The sequence below is a fragment of the Haemaphysalis longicornis genome, unplaced genomic scaffold (assembly GCF_048455015.1).
Source record: "Haemaphysalis longicornis isolate Haplotype H1 unplaced genomic scaffold, Haemaphysalis longicornis Haplotype H1 scaffold_5, whole genome shotgun sequence".
Lineage (NCBI taxonomy): Eukaryota > Metazoa > Arthropoda > Arachnida > Ixodida > Ixodidae > Haemaphysalis > Haemaphysalis longicornis.
Genome location: NW_027526385.1, coordinates 100,283,579 through 100,300,119, shown reverse-complemented (window position 1 = coordinate 100,300,119; position 16,541 = coordinate 100,283,579). Strand labels below are relative to the sequence as shown.

At 47.9% G+C, this 16,541-nt stretch overlaps 1 protein-coding gene across 2 annotated transcripts in view; it reads right to left on the bottom strand.

Moving 5' to 3' along the window:
- The window catches only part of LOC144138626 (testis-expressed protein 2), a 49,686-nt gene that overhangs the window by 25,159 nt on the left and 7,986 nt on the right, over positions 1-16,541 (bottom strand). For both annotated transcript variants that reach the window (XM_077671011.1, XM_077671012.1), the window contains exons 2-5: positions 14,826-15,068; positions 10,618-10,912; positions 6,783-7,204; positions 562-1,033 (exon numbers count right to left, since the gene is read on the bottom strand). In XM_077671011.1, coding sequence (XP_077527137.1) covers positions 562-1,033; positions 6,783-7,204; positions 10,618-10,912; positions 14,826-15,031 — 1,395 coding nt within the window. In that variant the 5' untranslated portion in view covers positions 15,032-15,068. The remainder of the gene's footprint in view (positions 1-561; positions 1,034-6,782; positions 7,205-10,617; positions 10,913-14,825; positions 15,069-16,541) is intronic.

Below are 16,541 nucleotides of genomic sequence, written 5' to 3'. Positions count from 1 at the left end.
TTTTGACCACCTGGGGATCTTTAACGTGCGCCGAAATCTCGTACACACGGGCATTTTTGCTTTTCACCTCCATCAGAAAAGCGGCCGCCGCGGTCGGGAATCGAACCCGCGACCTCGGGCTCAGCAGCGCAACGCCTTCCCACCTTTGAAACACTCCCGTGCCCCCTGCCTGAAACAACGCCAGTGGGAGTTCTGTTTTTTTTTATGCTTGCTTTTCCTCTCGACGTTGCACTGCCACTTTTTTTGCTTACTATTGTAGAAACCAACCCAACGAGTGTTCCAAACTAAATGAACGCGAGAGCTGCCGGTTATTTACGTGCATTTCGCCTCAAATGCACCTGGAGTTTTCTTTGCGCTAAACAACGGGGAGATGTATCACAAGTGCCAGCGGTTCACGGGTTTTGAACGCTTACGACTCTTTAAACCACTTTGCTTTCGAAGCCTCTGGGTTACGCCATGACGACGGAACGCCGTGTTGGGTCCAGTGAGCGCTACGACGACAAGGGGAGCCCCTAAAGTGCTCTGCACTTAAAATTCAACGAGGCACCGAGACCAACCGACCTCGTAGGTGGGCGGGTCGGTGCGCCCCGAGTCCCCCGCTGGCGGCAGGGGCACCCGGAGGGCGGGCATCCGGCGGTAGTCGGGCACCACGAAGGGGAAGCGCGGCTGGGTGGGCACCAGCAGGAACCAGAGGAAGCTGAAGCCGAGGAAGGACAGCACGCAGCCGAAGATAAAGCCGCTGGAGAAGGCCGGCATGGGCAGCACCAGCGCCAGCACGCCCACCAGGGCCGACACCAGGATGGAGTTGCGGCTCATCAGCGCGTGCACCACGGCCACCAGGTGGGGGACCCGCTGGAACGGGGACGGGCTGGGCACCCGGAAGGACGAAGGTGGCACGGGGGCGAAGGGCGCCTGCTGCTGGTGCTTGAACGGCCGCTCGGGCTGCTCAATGAACTCCCACGAGGTCAGGTCGGGGTCGGCCAGCCGCTCGTCCTCCGTGGTGGTCGTGGTGGTGAACGGCACGGTGGTGGCCCTGCACCCGTGTGGAGGAATGTGGGAGATCAGCCGGTGAGACACATGACAACAGTCAGAGGTGTTACTGAGACATTTTTTAACAGCGAGGCTGTTTAGCACACCGCAATTTTTCGTGTCCGCAGTTAAAAATACCAACAAATTGCTGAGTGCACACACGTGAGTGCAGGCCTCGCGGCGACCACCCGGCAGTTAACATAACTACGAAAATGCCTAGCGCTCAAGTGTGCGTGCCTTGCACTGACCGCCCAGCGTCCCCTACACACGTTTGTCAAGCCCAGCACCCCAGCGGACATTTGTCAAGCCAAGCATACCCTAGAGGGATTTACCAAGATTGGAAAAAAAGGAACTCCGGCGCTTGCCTCAATCGTGGCACCACTTGCTCGGAACGAGAAAGACACGTAACAGCGTACGCCCCTCCAAGGTGATGTCCAACTCCAAAGAAATGAAGCTCACACTTATAGCAACAATGATGGAGTAAAAGTAGTAGCGGCAGCGAAGAAGAAGCAAATCGGCTGAAATCGTGGACTTAAACCGTCGTGATGGCCACACACGTCGACGCTTCTCTCCTGTGAAAGCGTTACTCAGCTAGGCTGGTGAAAGTGTGCAGCCAGCTGGCATCCACAAAAGGAGTGCCCCGAAAGCACAACACTCCCCAGAGGACCCTACGCCAACACCCCCACCTGGTGCAGATAAATTACATCATCTAACTAAAAAACTGTGCCAGAAACATGAACTGAATCTGAAGACGCAAAGCGAAAGGAAAGCAACTTAACCACTAATCTACACCGGTGCCACACTAAGTTCAAAGTATTTTAAATATAAACAAAAGAGTGTCAAGAGGAGAAAGAAAATGCAAAAAAAAAAAAAAAAGCCATCCCGGCTTGCGAAAGCGTATGTCCAGCAAAGCTGTTGTAAACCACTACACATGCTGATGAGGCAGGATAAGAAATGCTCCTTGTTGTCCCGGCGGGCTTGTGGCTTGCGCTCGACTTCTTTGGCGGCAAACGCTGAATCCTGATGCATGCGCTCGGCATCTTGGGAGAGAACTGCTGGGTCCTGCCTAGCCTGATGCCTGTGCTAGCCCTCAATTGTTCCCATTGTTCCTTGGCACCTTATCATCCAACATGTAGTTTCGATGCTTGTTTTGTCATTTTTTTTTTCTGTACACGAATACTAAGCTCTATGCTGCATGCCTGATTAGCCTGACACATGATGCGCTCGGTGTCTTGGGCAAGAATTGCTTGGTCGTGCCTGGGTTTTTTTGTTTGTTTACGACATGAAATTTTCAGACCAAAAGAGAGGCTAACAGCTGTGCTGTAAAAAAAAAAAAAAGCCTGCCCCTCTAGCTTTAATCTGATGTATAGAAACTTGGCACTGTGCAGATCATTGGGTAAGCAATTCACTGGTGGTGAAAGGTGGCCCAAGGCGCACATTTTGCAGTAAAGGTATAGGAATGCACCACATAATAAAAGTGGCATTAATGTGAGCACTGTAGAGTATTCACCGTCTGACGCTCAACAGCCCACACGCTTTGACGTTATCTCATAAAATACTCTTCTGGATCCCCTGCAATTAATATTACGTAAATAACATTTAAATTATTAAATATTCTGCAGCGGATGGCTGCGAGCATTAAAAGCATTTGTTCCACCCTTTGGCGATAGGCATACAGGTGACCAGAATATTCTTCGAAGAACTACAGGGCGCCTAATCATATGAAACGTACGCTACGTTTCAAGATGACGTGGGGACATTTTTTTTCGCTGCTTCACATGTACAGTCGTGAACAAATGAAACACGAACACAAACATATGAAGCAGAACACGTAAATAGCGCGATTTCATTCCATGCAAGTCAAATTGTTGCTTGGCTTTATTACAGTAACAAAGTTGGAACATGTGTCTTTCCAATTATTTGATCTCCACTATCCATATTCTTTGATTTTGTGTAATCTGGTTTATAATATTTTTAAAGTAAAGCTTTAGTGTCCTTACTAATGCAGTTGTGCGCCAATATGCCCCGCAGGATAGCGAACTTTCTCTGACGATGAATAATCGTGGGTGAAGTGAAAGAAAAAAATTTCACCATCTTCCCATAGGGAACCCTGAGTAGTATGCGAAGCAGCCATGGGGTGGACTCAAGTCCCCATTAGTTTTCAGTTCAATCGCGGCATTGCGGGAGGAGAATGAAGGAAGCGGAGCACGCGCGCGTCATTTATACCGCGGAGCTACAGTGGCGCCCCCAGCGGAGTATGCAGCGCGTGCCGTCGCGTCTCTAACCCTAAGCTAATTCGCATTATCGCGCACGGAGCCGCAGGTGTTGCCATTTGTTGCGCAATCCCGGAGAGGAGAGGACCTTCGGAGAGGAGAGGAGGAATGCCGGAAAGGAGAGGAGCGTCGGAGAGGAGGAATGCCTCACATACCACTCAGGGTTCCCCTACGGGAAGATAACGGTGGTTGAACGCGAAGCTATCTCGTGACGGATTCTTTGGTTGGCCAATCCCTAGGGGCATCCTGCCCCAATCATCATCAGCGGTGCCTGGTCAGGCATGCACAGTGGGAGTGTGGACGCCGCACAACGGCGCCCATCTAAAAAAAACACTTCCCATGGCTGGAATCGAACCCGAGTCCCTCGCGCTATGAAGCCAGCGTCTATCATATTGCTCCATTTAGACATGGTTGAAGAGAACGGCAAGCAGCAGGCACCAATTCATGCCGTACACCCCAAATGTTAGGCCTACGGAGCGCAGACCCGGGAGTTCCTATGTGTATTCTAGAAAAGTGATGAGAACCTCCAGGGTAGCGCACACTTGCAGTGCAAGATTGGCCAACCAAACAATCCATCATGAGAAAGGTTCGTGTTCAACCATAGTCGCCGTCAGATAGAGGGGTGCATGATTTTCTGTTCGCATTGTATTTGTCCGCAATTGTACTTGATAACACCGTAACACCGTCACGCTTTGGAACGCGCTGCCGGACAACATTGCTTCGTGCAGCGATCGCACAAAATTTCACGAAAAACTAACGTATATCAGCTACCCAAACGATGCTACCTAAAGACCCCACCTGCCTTCTTCGTATCTCTTTTTTACTCTTCTTTCTTTGTCTGTTATTACACTCCTGTAAAACTTATTCTTAGTCTTGCTGTTGTCATTTGAATGTTCATTCCTGCTTTTATTTCCTTCTAGTGTTGTTTCTAATTACTATGTGTGACCATTGTCGCTTTTTTATATGTTACAACCTCGACGTACGCCTTGTCATTTGAGTGTTAATTTCCTTCCTTTTTATTTCCTCTTTTGTTGTCCCTTGTTAACTTGTGATCATTTTTACTTTTTTACGCAGTTGTTGAAAACCCGATGTACGCCATCACTTGAGTGCTGATTTCTGTCTTTTTATTTCCTCTTTTTTTGTTATTCCTTGTTACATTTTTGCGAATATGTTACAACCTTGATGTACGCCCCCCCTTATGTAATGCCTCCTGGCCCTTAAGGACGAATAAATGAAAATGAAAACTTATTACGGCTATAAGGACAACAGAAGCCTCGCTTCGATGAATAACACTGACTAAAATGGACGCGTGCAAGGTCAACTGATCGGGAGAAGACCTAACTGAGAATGTGAACGCTCAACTTGCATGATTGATTGTGGGGTTTAACGCGCCGATGCAACGCAGGCGATGAGGCGCGCCGTAATGGAGGGCTCCGGATTAATTTTGACCACCTGGGGATCTTTAACAAGCGCTGAAATCTCATACACATGGGCGTTTTTGCTTTTCGCCTCCATCAGAAAAGCTGCCACCTCGAAACACTCAACTTGCATGATTCCCGACATTTCATACTGCACACATAAGCAGTTCCCAACAAAAGCAACACTCGGACACACTCACCGCGTGCTTGCTTCACAGCCATTTCTCCAACCCTTGCCCTTTTTCTTTCTCGAGAGAGGTAGTAACTCCATGTAGTGGCTCTCCATTCTCAGGACAAGATTACCTATTCCTACAGCTGCCTTAACCACTGTAATGCTAACCACTCACACTGAAACGGTCACTTGGAGATGACAAACCCGCAACTGAAGCTTTCCTTTCATCTAGCCAGTGCCATCTCCAAGTAACGAGGAACCAAACGTCCCGTATAACAGACGCCACATGCAAGACTGTGGCGTCCAAGGATAAAGCGGCCTATAAACTCGCAAAAGCAGTGCACACAGAGGCCAAACCACACCCCCTTCCTAACTTCCAGCACACAAATCCAGAAGGAGGAGAAAAAGCAACTTACGGAACGGCCACATTCCTGCAACAGGCCTTTATTCCCCTTATCAGCCTGCCCCACCCCCATGTGCAAGCCATTCCTGTTATCTACAACATCTTTAGTACCAAGATCAGACGGTGCCGCCCACGACTGCTGCAAAGATCACAAGCCCCCGCAGCAGTGTACGGTCTTTAAAAGACGAGAGGAAATGGAAGGCAAGCCAGGTCACATTGTACCTACAGTAAAGTGACGTTTCTGCAAATGACGAGGCTTCGTTTCCTAGGAGCTGCTGCAACCCCATCAAAAATAACTACGAAGGTATCAAAAACCGTTATGGAGCTCCAAGCGATGCTCCCGGTGATTTATATGCGCGGTGGACAAACACAAATGCGGCTGAAACAACACTCCTGAGCAACTGAAACGCATTGCACAAATTGCAACACAGCCAAGGCTCTCGCACCCAATCCCTGCTCGCCATACAAGCAGCGAATGGACTGGCTGTCTAGGTCAGACGTACCCCCCCCCCCTCTCTCTCTCTCTCTCTCTCTCTCTCTCTCTCTCTCTCTGTCTGTGTGTGTGTGTGCAGTAAAAATACTAAAATACATCACTACATACTTGGGTACAAGTTAAGAACAGCAACAGCTCAATACAGTGTATCGCCCTGCTGGAGGATGGACCTGGAACAAATGACAACAAAAGCTGCAGTGGCAACTTTATTACCATTCTTGACTTTTTGGTGCCCAAAACTAATTTCTTAAGATCGCGAAGAAATTTTTTATAATCTGAAAGGACTCCAGACATTGCAAATACGAATTCAGAAAAAAATTAGGTTTATTAGGACAGACACAATGAGCTGTTGCTCCTGACCAGCATCGTGCGCTCACTGCTCCATACATCAGTTCTACATTGATCAGCATCTACCTGCTCATTCTATGGTTCAAATAGAGACTAGAAACCCGAAGTTTGTGTTGTTATTGTCATGTACTGTGCCTTTTAAGCGCCAGAGCGGACAAGTACCGCCATCTGTTGGAGCCAATCTTAACGAGCGAACCCCATCATTTGGAGTGCAAGAGACCGAGGTGGCAGTGTGCGCCCAGGCATGGACATCTCAAGTCAGGCTCCAGCTATTTCTGAATAAAGTACGTTCCTTGTGTGCGATAAGTGCGTCTAGGAGTCCGGCACTGTCCTCTGGCACTACCCATCTCAGCCAACTAACGGTTATCATTTGTAATGACTACGAAATTGCACAATTTGGCTTATCTGTCAAGCCCATCATGCCACATGGCTCGGTGCGAGGGTATGTGCAGCCTTCTCTTTCACAATTTCTTAAGGTTCGGGTGCCTTTGTCAACACATCGCAGTAAGTGACCAAAGAACCACAAAGCGCGAGAGAAAAAAAAAATGTCGTGTGGGTTGTGGCTCCGGAGCAGCCCTGGGCATCACAGGGTTACGTTGTACCTTATTACAGTAGAATCAAACGGCCGAGCCTCTGCCGAACCCACCTGGAGCTGACCGTCCTGGTTGTGGCGGCGGCCTCTTCAGCCCTCTCCGTGGCCTCCCGGCACTCGTCCAACTGGGTCCCACCCATGCGCACGGAGGTGGTAGCCTCGTCGTCGAGGTGGCTGCCTGTCACCTCGCTAGCCATGGTGGAGGCGGACTTGTCCTCATCGCGGCGCAAAAGCCGCGTGCCGTGCCTCCGCTCCTCCAGCCGCTTGGTGATGCGCCCCTTGATGCCCGTGAACCAGCCGTCTGTGCCATCGGCGGCCGCGCTGGAGCCGGCCAGCGTGCCGGTCGCACTGTGCGAAGTCGCCGAGGGTCCCTCGGAGGCAGCGGCGGTGGCGGCAGCAGCGGTGCTGGAAGAGGCAGACTTCTTGCCAAACTTGGAGAGGTAGTCCTTGACCGACTCCTTGACCGGCGACGCCTCCTGGGTGTCAGAACACGAGCACAAAGCATTGAGTGGTATAGGTAAGCGGTCCACCGACGGGATTGAATGCACTCAAAGTGCTGCACTAGGCTGCGAGCCGCGCCTGTAGGAAGCCCCTGGATTCGGCTGCACAACCGGGGTCAGTCAGTGTCCCAACTGATGCCCCCCCAGCTACAAACACCACCGCAGTGGCCACCGTTCATTGCAGCCATCCTTCCACTCGTACTACAGTGGGCAGAAGATCAATAAAATCTTGCGGTGTATCTACGGCAATCTTACAGTCCGCATTTACACCCTGTCACGCGGCAGATTTAATGACATATAGAGCAAATGTCATTCGCTCTAAATGTCATTAATTCGGCACTACACGAGAATACCGAATGACTTTTGAGGTGAATGACATTTAGTGGCTCTAGCACGAAATATGAACTCAAATTTATTCTTGGCAGCAGTGCTTAGCTTCACATTATGCTTAGGTCTATTTGCTTTCTCATAAACAAAAGAGAGCATTCCATGTAGCGTCTTAGATAACGTCCCAGCCAGTGTTCAACATGTGGAGCAGACTGTAAGGGTCGTAAATAATGATCGGTGGCACAGCTGTAGGAGTACTGAGTCACTACACAGATTGACGGATAGGCACACTTTTTTGGTGCCTACTGACACTCAGTTGCCTCTCCACTCTTCACCCTAGTCGTTTGATGCTGACAACACTCAGTGCACTGCAGCCTTATCAGTGTGTACTGCATCCATATCAAGTATGCAAACACTGTGTGCCCAAGTGCAGCACTAGTGGATGAGTCTTAATGACATTGCACGTCCCCTTACCGCACTCAATGTTCTTTCTGAATTCAGGCGTTTTTATGCTGACAATTCAAGAAGAACTCTGCCTACCGTAAATAGCAACTAGCGCCTGCATTTGATCCGTCTGCTCACGCATCAGCACTTTGCAACAATGAATAAGTGCCGTAAAAAAGTTCTTTCTAGCGATACCGTTGTCACCAACACATCATGTGCTTAGTTGGGAAAGCACAAAGTGAATGATGTCTAGCTTCACACTGAAGCTTTGTGAGTGAGCTACACTTTCTACAATGTCTGCATGCCTTACGTGGTGGTGGCAACAGTGCTCTCAAAATATGCCATAATGCCAGAGGACAGTGAAATCCACACACATAGGGCCACTATGTGGCCCCTTTCTAGCCTCTAATAGTGGCCGCTGTCACTCCCTACACACAGTAGAGTCCATTATAACCAACTTGATAGTAGCCCAGAATTGATTTGCAAGACCTGCAGTTCGTAAACTAACGAGCCGTGCTTAGAATTTTCTACGAATGTGAAGGCAAAAGCCTAGTTGTACCTTCTGTTAAGCTCTCTAGGAAGGGTATTCTGTGAAGGCCTCTCCAGAAAGGCTTGGCTGCCCCAAATGCATTGAAATCACTGCCATTGGCGGGAGCCTCCATATTGGCACAAGAAGTTATGCCCAGCGCATTTGACACACCCCGATTGGCGAAACACTTGCAATGTTCATGCCCTGCACGTCCTTTTCAACCAATTCTCATAGTAACAGCGCTAACGACACGAGACAAAGAGAAGAGGGCACAAACACGGCGCTCACTCACAAAACATCAGCACCGTGTTTGTGCCCTCTTCTCTTTGTCTGGTGTCGTTAGCGCTGTTACTACGAACATGTACCAACTCACGCAATCTTCCATTTTATTTCCAACCCAAAGCAGAAACCGCCACCAGGACCAAATCGTCAGGGTAAAAGCAACAGAACAGCTTTAATGATTCACTTCAATGGTAAGTGCAACAGAAGGCTTCCCACAGTAAATCCAAAAATGGCGCCGGAATGCCCGACTAATGGCACCGTACCACAGGAACCTATGGAACACGACGCACTTCGGCATAGTACTATCACACATTTCCGTTTCCTTCAGTTTCTTTTACAGTGGCTGGCTAAGCCAACAAACTTACCTACACTAACGCCCTGTGCTCATCAGCCGCAAAGGGCATTGTTGGGTGGCCTGAAATCATTTCCTTCCAGTCTTTCCTTTGTTTCCTTTTTTTGCTGGCTGCTCCGAGTACAGTTGGGAGGGACAAGTGTGCGACTCTACACAGAACATCTGATGTTTGATGCGTGTGGCCAGCCTCGCAACTGTGATTGCTTGCCGTGGTTGGGTTGGATCGTGCCGCCTTCATTCATTAGAAATGTGCAGCTGATAAGGAAGCCCTAACCAGCTCAAAGCAATAAAGTCAAAAACCGATTTCAAGAAGTTGACCAGAAGCTTCAGAATTGAATTCAAGAAACAACATTTTATGGCCAGCAAAAAAACAAGTTTATTTCCTTGGTCAGAAATTCTGCTTGCCCAGCTACTGTTTTGTGAACGGAGCGTTGAGAAATTGTGCCCTTTTCACAGCTCACGGCAAGTAATCGCCGCCTACTGGCAGTTCTCGTCTTGCCCCACTTCCAGCAGCCTTTGGCTAAAGCCCAAATTGTATCTACGGCATCCTCGTAGTCCGCATTTAGTCTTTGCGTCCAATCCTTGCGTCCAACCCTTGCGTCCAACCCTTGCGTCCAACCCTTGCGTCCAACCCTTGCGTCCAATCTTTGTGTCCAATCCTTGAGTCTAAACAGGCTACATCCTTATTTTATATTTTGTTTTTCTGTGTGTAAATTGGGATAAGGCGGTAAATTTTGCTCGCCAGATCATCACAAAATTAATAAATCTCGCAGAGGGCAGATGGGGAAACAGAATTTGCTGCTGAGAACTGGATTCTAACTTCGCTAACACTCCTTACAGCGCCAATTTCGATCTCAAGGTCCTTCTCAAACACAAAACTTTACCACCCCTTCCTAGAGAAAGTTGAGAGAAGCACAAAAGCTTTCCCACATCAAAACCTCATCAAAAGTGCATCAATACCTCCGCTAAAAATGTGTCCAATCGATCGTCAAACCTTCAAAGACCTAAATCGCAGACGAAGAACAAACCCATGCGACGATTCTTCGAGCACTCAGTAAACGCATCTATGCATGATCTAAATGCATACCGACATGTCGTTTATGAGATAAACATATTGCACTCCTTCTTCATGACCAATGCGTGTATATTGTGTTACCTAGAAGTGTTCCTTTATCGCAATTTTCCAGTAACCATTTTGACACGATGGAAGCCCGGTTTCACACACGCTCCATGTGTACAGAGATCTTATCAGAGCTTTTTGGTCTACCAAACGGTCTATGGAGAAACGCATTAGTTTCTTGACACGACACAACCGGTGCCACTAACAAAGCTTTCCCTTTAAAACCGCACAGAAAACAGGTGGTCAAGCGAAATTTGTTTGTGAAATCGCATTTCAATCGACTGACACTGCCCACAGCTCGAGGGATCTCTCCCATCGGTGCACAACCGGCTCACCACTTTTGCAGATTCCGGCTCCACTGCGGCGGGCGCGTGGTCGGCCGTCTGCGCTCGCCCCTCCGTGCTGGCAGTTACATTTGAAGCGGTTTCCGGAGCGGACGAGCCGTCGGAGGTCGCCGCAAGTGGGTGGTCCGGAACGTCTAGGTCCAACGCCACCGCGGACTTCTTGTCTGTGGATTGCGCCGAACTGTAGACCCGCTCCAAGGAGGAATCCCGGGAGCCCGTGGTAACCGTCGTGCGGTCCCCAGCTTGCGTCAACGGTGCTGGCACCGACCTGGATCGTTCGTTTTTTCTTCGCAGCAAGATGAAGGCAAAATACAGGCAATGGTTAGATAGATAAGATAGATAGGACAAAGACAGTGATACCAAAGCAAGCGGATAGAGATATATTGATAAATTGCAGAGATATATACCCAGATGAGAAGGAGGGATACCTTGATCTTAGACAAGAACATAGATCAACAGCAAATAAGGCCAAACAAGCAATGACATAAATGCTATGTGCAGGGCAATGGTACTTAGGTCTTTCATAATATTACGTTAACTTGACTGGTTTTAGTGGTCCACTGATGTTTATTTATTTCAGTAACCTAAAGGCCCGTCAGGGCATTACACAAGGGGATGTGGTTGTACAATCCAATTGAAGGTATTAAAAAAAGGAACAAATGTGTACATAGAAATTTACACATTTGATCCTGTTGACAGTGAAAAGTTGACAAGCGTTTCAAGGGTTACGGCAAATTAGTGCGACATTTTGGAAAGAAAAAAGGAACGACGGAACACTCTACCATGCATCACCTAGCCCAACAGCAGGATGCACATTTTGGTGAAGTGCGACACTTTTGCATTACCCAAGTGCTGATCGACGACGGTGGTAAAAAACATTTCGGACAAAAAAGGCATGCCCACAAAATCTTGTAAACAGCTTTTTTTTTCTTTCTTACATGTAGTTCTTTCTTGAGTATTTTTCTTTCTTACGCCTTCAACTGTCAGTATAGGATCGTTTTGTGATTTCAGGCAATGTCACTTCTAGAGACTATGGATGATAAACAACATATACTGCCAACACACCTAGACAAGCTCGAACACATTGCAGTCGGGTACAACATTCTCCACCCAGAATGCATTCTCGGAATGCTGACCACTTCCGCACTAATTATGGCACACAGAAGTTGCACCTTAGGCATCCAGAGTTTGTTAAATTCCCTTTCACAAATCACTTACGTTGACATCGCGGCAGTTACTTCGAGCAACTTGCGTTGGATATTTTCCTGAACGCATTTTCACTTATGCAGTTCTGGTGAAACGGCTTCACACTGCGACAAACTTGCATAAGTTCGCAACTTGCAACAACAGTTTGTCACATCCACAGATCTTGCTGCACGTACTTAGCTGTCCATTTCATTGCAAGTCCTCAATGCTAGTATGCTACTAAACTGTACATATAATAATCAGGGTTCGTACAAGCTTCAGAAACAAGAATCCACGGATATTCAAGGGCTTTCAATGCCCCACCAAGGCATTTCCAGGGGTGCAGGAGCGCAGCACATTTTCCTACTTTATTACTGTTCTGCTCATGCGCCCAAGGTTTCCTTCTTTAGGTTTAAAAAGAGACCCGGAGAAAAACCTCTTTCGTTTAACTCAATCCTTTCCAAATGCACAAGTTTAGAGTCACCCATGATACTACTGAAGCAGTTTTACATTAGCCACGCCATTTCAAACATTTTGATGCGGGGAACTTGAACGAATACCTCCCCTAAATTCCTGTGTTCACCAAGGCGAGCATATTGACTCTGCCTACCATCACACAACATGTCAAAATGAAATCTTCCAATCAAGCCATGTAGGAGCCAACTGCAGTGCATTCTCCCGTTCAAAGCTTTGCTTATCTGTGTTATTTCATCCTTTGGTGTCGGCACCACTCATTTTTGAGAACTGATGGGGCACAGCTATGGTGGGGCATAGCTACGGATAAGCAAAATGAATAACAGGACGAGCCAATGAAAAATGTAGCATCAAGCACAAGAAGATGCCTAATGCTAGTTTCTCCCAAGACGGATGCTCGGATTTCCTTTCACACGAGTCTTTAAAAAAAAAAGCACAGCACGCCTCCATTCCCAAGCTGGGTATGCTGTAAAAAATATCTTTTTTGGAGAGGGGGGGGGGGGGAAACAGTTCTAAGCCATGAAAGTGAAGAGCAGTTACATAAGCCGCTTTTTCGTTGCCTAAAGAATTCAACGGTTTTCAAGGAGAAAAAAAATTCCAGGCTTTCAAGGCCCTTGAAAACTGAATTTCCAATTTCAAGGGTTTTCAAGGACCTGTACGAACCCTGATATATGCGACCCAATACCTGCAATCCTTCCATGCAATTTAGGTACTTTGCGAATTCTTTGCTGCTTCCTTGTATCAGTCACCCCAAACCTGCTTATCTTCGCAGCTCTTTACCTGCTATCAGGTACTCTCCCTCAGTTCAAGGTGTGAATAAAGTTGGATTGAACTGAAGCGGAATTAAATTTTCAAAGCTGTAAATAGGGTGTGCTCGCAGGGAAATAGTATGATACAACGAACAAGCAGAAATAAGACGTTAGAATGGGCTTTTATGCACCAATGCTACACCTGGGCTGCGAGGCATGTCAAAGGTGGCTACTTAATTTAACTTTAAAATGTGCTAAAGCCAGTGTGTCAAACTGAAAAAAATACTGGTTTGGTTATGGTTTGGGTAAAATCATTTTCAGTTCAACTCCGGTTCGAAAAAATCACAACCTGAAGCAGTTCACGAACCGGTTCGCAAGCTTGAACCGGTTCATGAACCAGTTCGGTGGGTTAGATTATTAATGAAGTGCGAAAAATTTTTTTTTAGTTTACAGCGACCATGACAACAAAATACAATTTTGGTGCAGTCGAAATACTGCTTTTTTCTTGCGAAAGTTCCGCAATTTCCAGATCAGCAGTGAGCAATTGGGCCAGATTTCACTCTAAAAAAATTTCCGCACTGCGCTAACATTTTAACCCACCGAACCAGTTTATGAACCGGTTCAAGCTTACGAACCGGTTCATGAACCCGCTACGGGTTGGGATTTATTCGAACCGCAGTTGAACTGAAAATGATGTTACTCGAACCGTAACCAAACCGGCATTTTTTTCAGCTCGACACAACTGGCTTTAGCACATTCTGAAGTTAGCACATGTTAAACACATGAAATACTGACGATTTACAGCTACTTTCCTGCCCAGCCCTTCTGTTGTCCCAGGGACTACTTGAAACCAACCAGGGTCACAGCTGTCTATGGGATACACTTTTTCTCTGCTTCTTTTTTTGTTGTCGCTGAAACTGCAATCTCCTCTCTCTAATCATCCATCACTCTGAACGTTAAATAGAGTGGGGCCTCGATACCTTCGAGTCCCCTCCGTAGATTAGCAAGGGACGCGTCTAAATCCCAGTGCTGTACTTTTTCTCATCAGTTGTAGCGTAAGAAAAACAATCCTACAGCAGCCAGGTAAAGCTACGAATGAATTCGCCTGTTTCTCCACCTAGGGATTTGTTAGCAGTCACCCACTCGATCCGAGAGTCAAAATTTTGTTAAAAGTGAACTTCAGTTAACGCCCAGTCACTCATCACTCTGATCACTGGGATGCATTTTGAGATAGCTATTAAGAGTACGTCACCATGAATGTCGCCGTACTGCCTGACCACCACCCCCGTTCCACCTACTATGCGGCGGATCCTCCTAACAGATTATGCTATTACGAACTGAAAGATGATTAGACTGTCGTCGTGGTGTGAGGAGAAGGAAAAGGAAAGGAAGTGCAAAGGGGATATTATAGAGCTCAGCAGGGAGCTCACCAGCATACGGCCCAGGGCAGGGGAGGGGGAGTAGAGGCTAGATGAAGAGGGAGTGTCCTCGCAGGGCAATAGGACGAGGCAACGAACGAGTAGAAATCCGACGTTCGAATGGGATTTTATGCGCCAATGCCACACCTGGACTGTGAGGCATGTCATAAAGGTGGTTACTTAACTTTAACATGTGCTAAAGCCAGTGTGTCGAACTGAAAAAATACCAGTTCGGTTACGTTTCGGGTTAAATCATTTTCAGTTCAACTCCAGTTCGAATAAATCACAACCCGAAGCGGTTCATGAACCGGTTCACAAGCTTGAACCGGTTCATGAGGAGGAGGAGGAGGAGAAGGAGAGGCATGCCGCGCACCTGCCAACAGGCGGCAGAGTGGCCGGCTGTGGCTGAGGTGGCTGTTCGGTGGGGGCGGCATTGGCGCTGGGGTCCCGGAGGGTGTCCATGGGCTGCAGCTCCTGGATGTCCTCGTCGCAGCGGTTGTACCGGAAGGACATCACTGGCAGCGCCTGGGTGGCCGGCTGCTTGCCGGTCAGCTTGGACAGGCTCAACCGGTGGGCCATGGCCGGCTTCTCTCAGGGGAGGATGCCCCCGCTACTCCTGGATCGGATAACGGACGAGGAAGAAGATGCTCAAGAGCACTGTGGGCGCTACGCAAGGGCTGCATGCCCACACTTGCCACTATACTCAGGTACAACTTAAGAAAGACAACAGAAGTTTCCCCTGCCCCACATCACAGCAGCCAGCTGCTCTTCTGCGTGATGCAAAGAGTGCGTTGCTGCGAGTGTTTTGGGCGTGACACGAGTCATTTCCATGATTTTTCCGACTAAATCTGCTTATAAGCTACTGCAGCGAAGACAAACTAGGCAAGAAAAAGCAGAGGATGTCACGCATTAAGGCCGATCTCCTTTCAAAATGCCCAAATAATTGACGTCACGAGTCCGTCACTTCAGGAGTGACACTACACAAGCTATTGCTGTTCTTCACATGTACCCACGTATAGTTGGCTTGTTGAGTCTGCAAGCGATCCGAGATTCATCACCGTTATCAGCCCATTTGCGTTCACTGCAGGAGGAAAGCCTCTCCCAACTTTCTTCCTCCAGCCGTTCCTGTCTTACGATGCCCTAACCAGCTCTCTGCCTCCGGATTTCCCAATTTCGCCCCATTATCGAGTTAATGGTCTTTACTAGTTCTAGCAGATGGCAGCTTTGCAAGACAACACCGTGGACCCTTCTTTAAGGCTGTGGGGCCACCATGGTGACACCATGGGGTCACCTTGGTGAAACCGCAAAGCTGCCGCAACAAGATCATAGGGCCCCCGCAGTAAGTTTGCGGTGGCCTGGCAACAGATCACGGTGACCACCACTGCAGAACACGACTTTGTACGCAAAGTTGAAGTATACTACCCAGAAGTATGATCAATAAGGAGTGGTCTGATCAGTAAGCAAGTCCATCAGGGTCTTGCGAAATAACTAGCAAGAAATTGAGGAATTTTACAGTAACACACAAGACTTAGGTAGCGACGCTGTACGGAACCTTCACAACCATCACGAAGGTTTCATTAAGTCCACGATTGCAGCCGATTTGCTTCTTCGCTGCCGCAACGACGTTTACTCCATCATTTTAGTTATAAGTGTGAGCTTCTTTTATCTGTTTTTGAAGTGGTAATCATTGGACATCACCTAGGTTTATTTTATTTCTAGGTTTATTTTAACTGCCGGGCAGTCTCCGCGAGGCCCGCGCGCTGTGCACGCACCCGGCAATGGCTTGGGCTTTTTAACTGCGGCCACGAAAAATTACTATTTGTTAAACAGCTTCGCTGCTCAAAAGTTTAACCGAATGCTGGTGAGACTTTAATATGGGTTGGCCAGTCTATTGGGCAACCGTTTAGCCCTTTAAGGGGGCAGTTGGGTCTTTGGGGCCGAAAAACGGTAAAAAGAAGCGTTTTCTCAAAAATGTCATTTTTGGCCTCCACGGCCATTTTTCTATCAGTCTGTAAATTTCCTCATCAAAAGGCACCATATTTTGTTGTTATTATATTATAATAGCATTTTAAAGTGCACTCTACAGCTC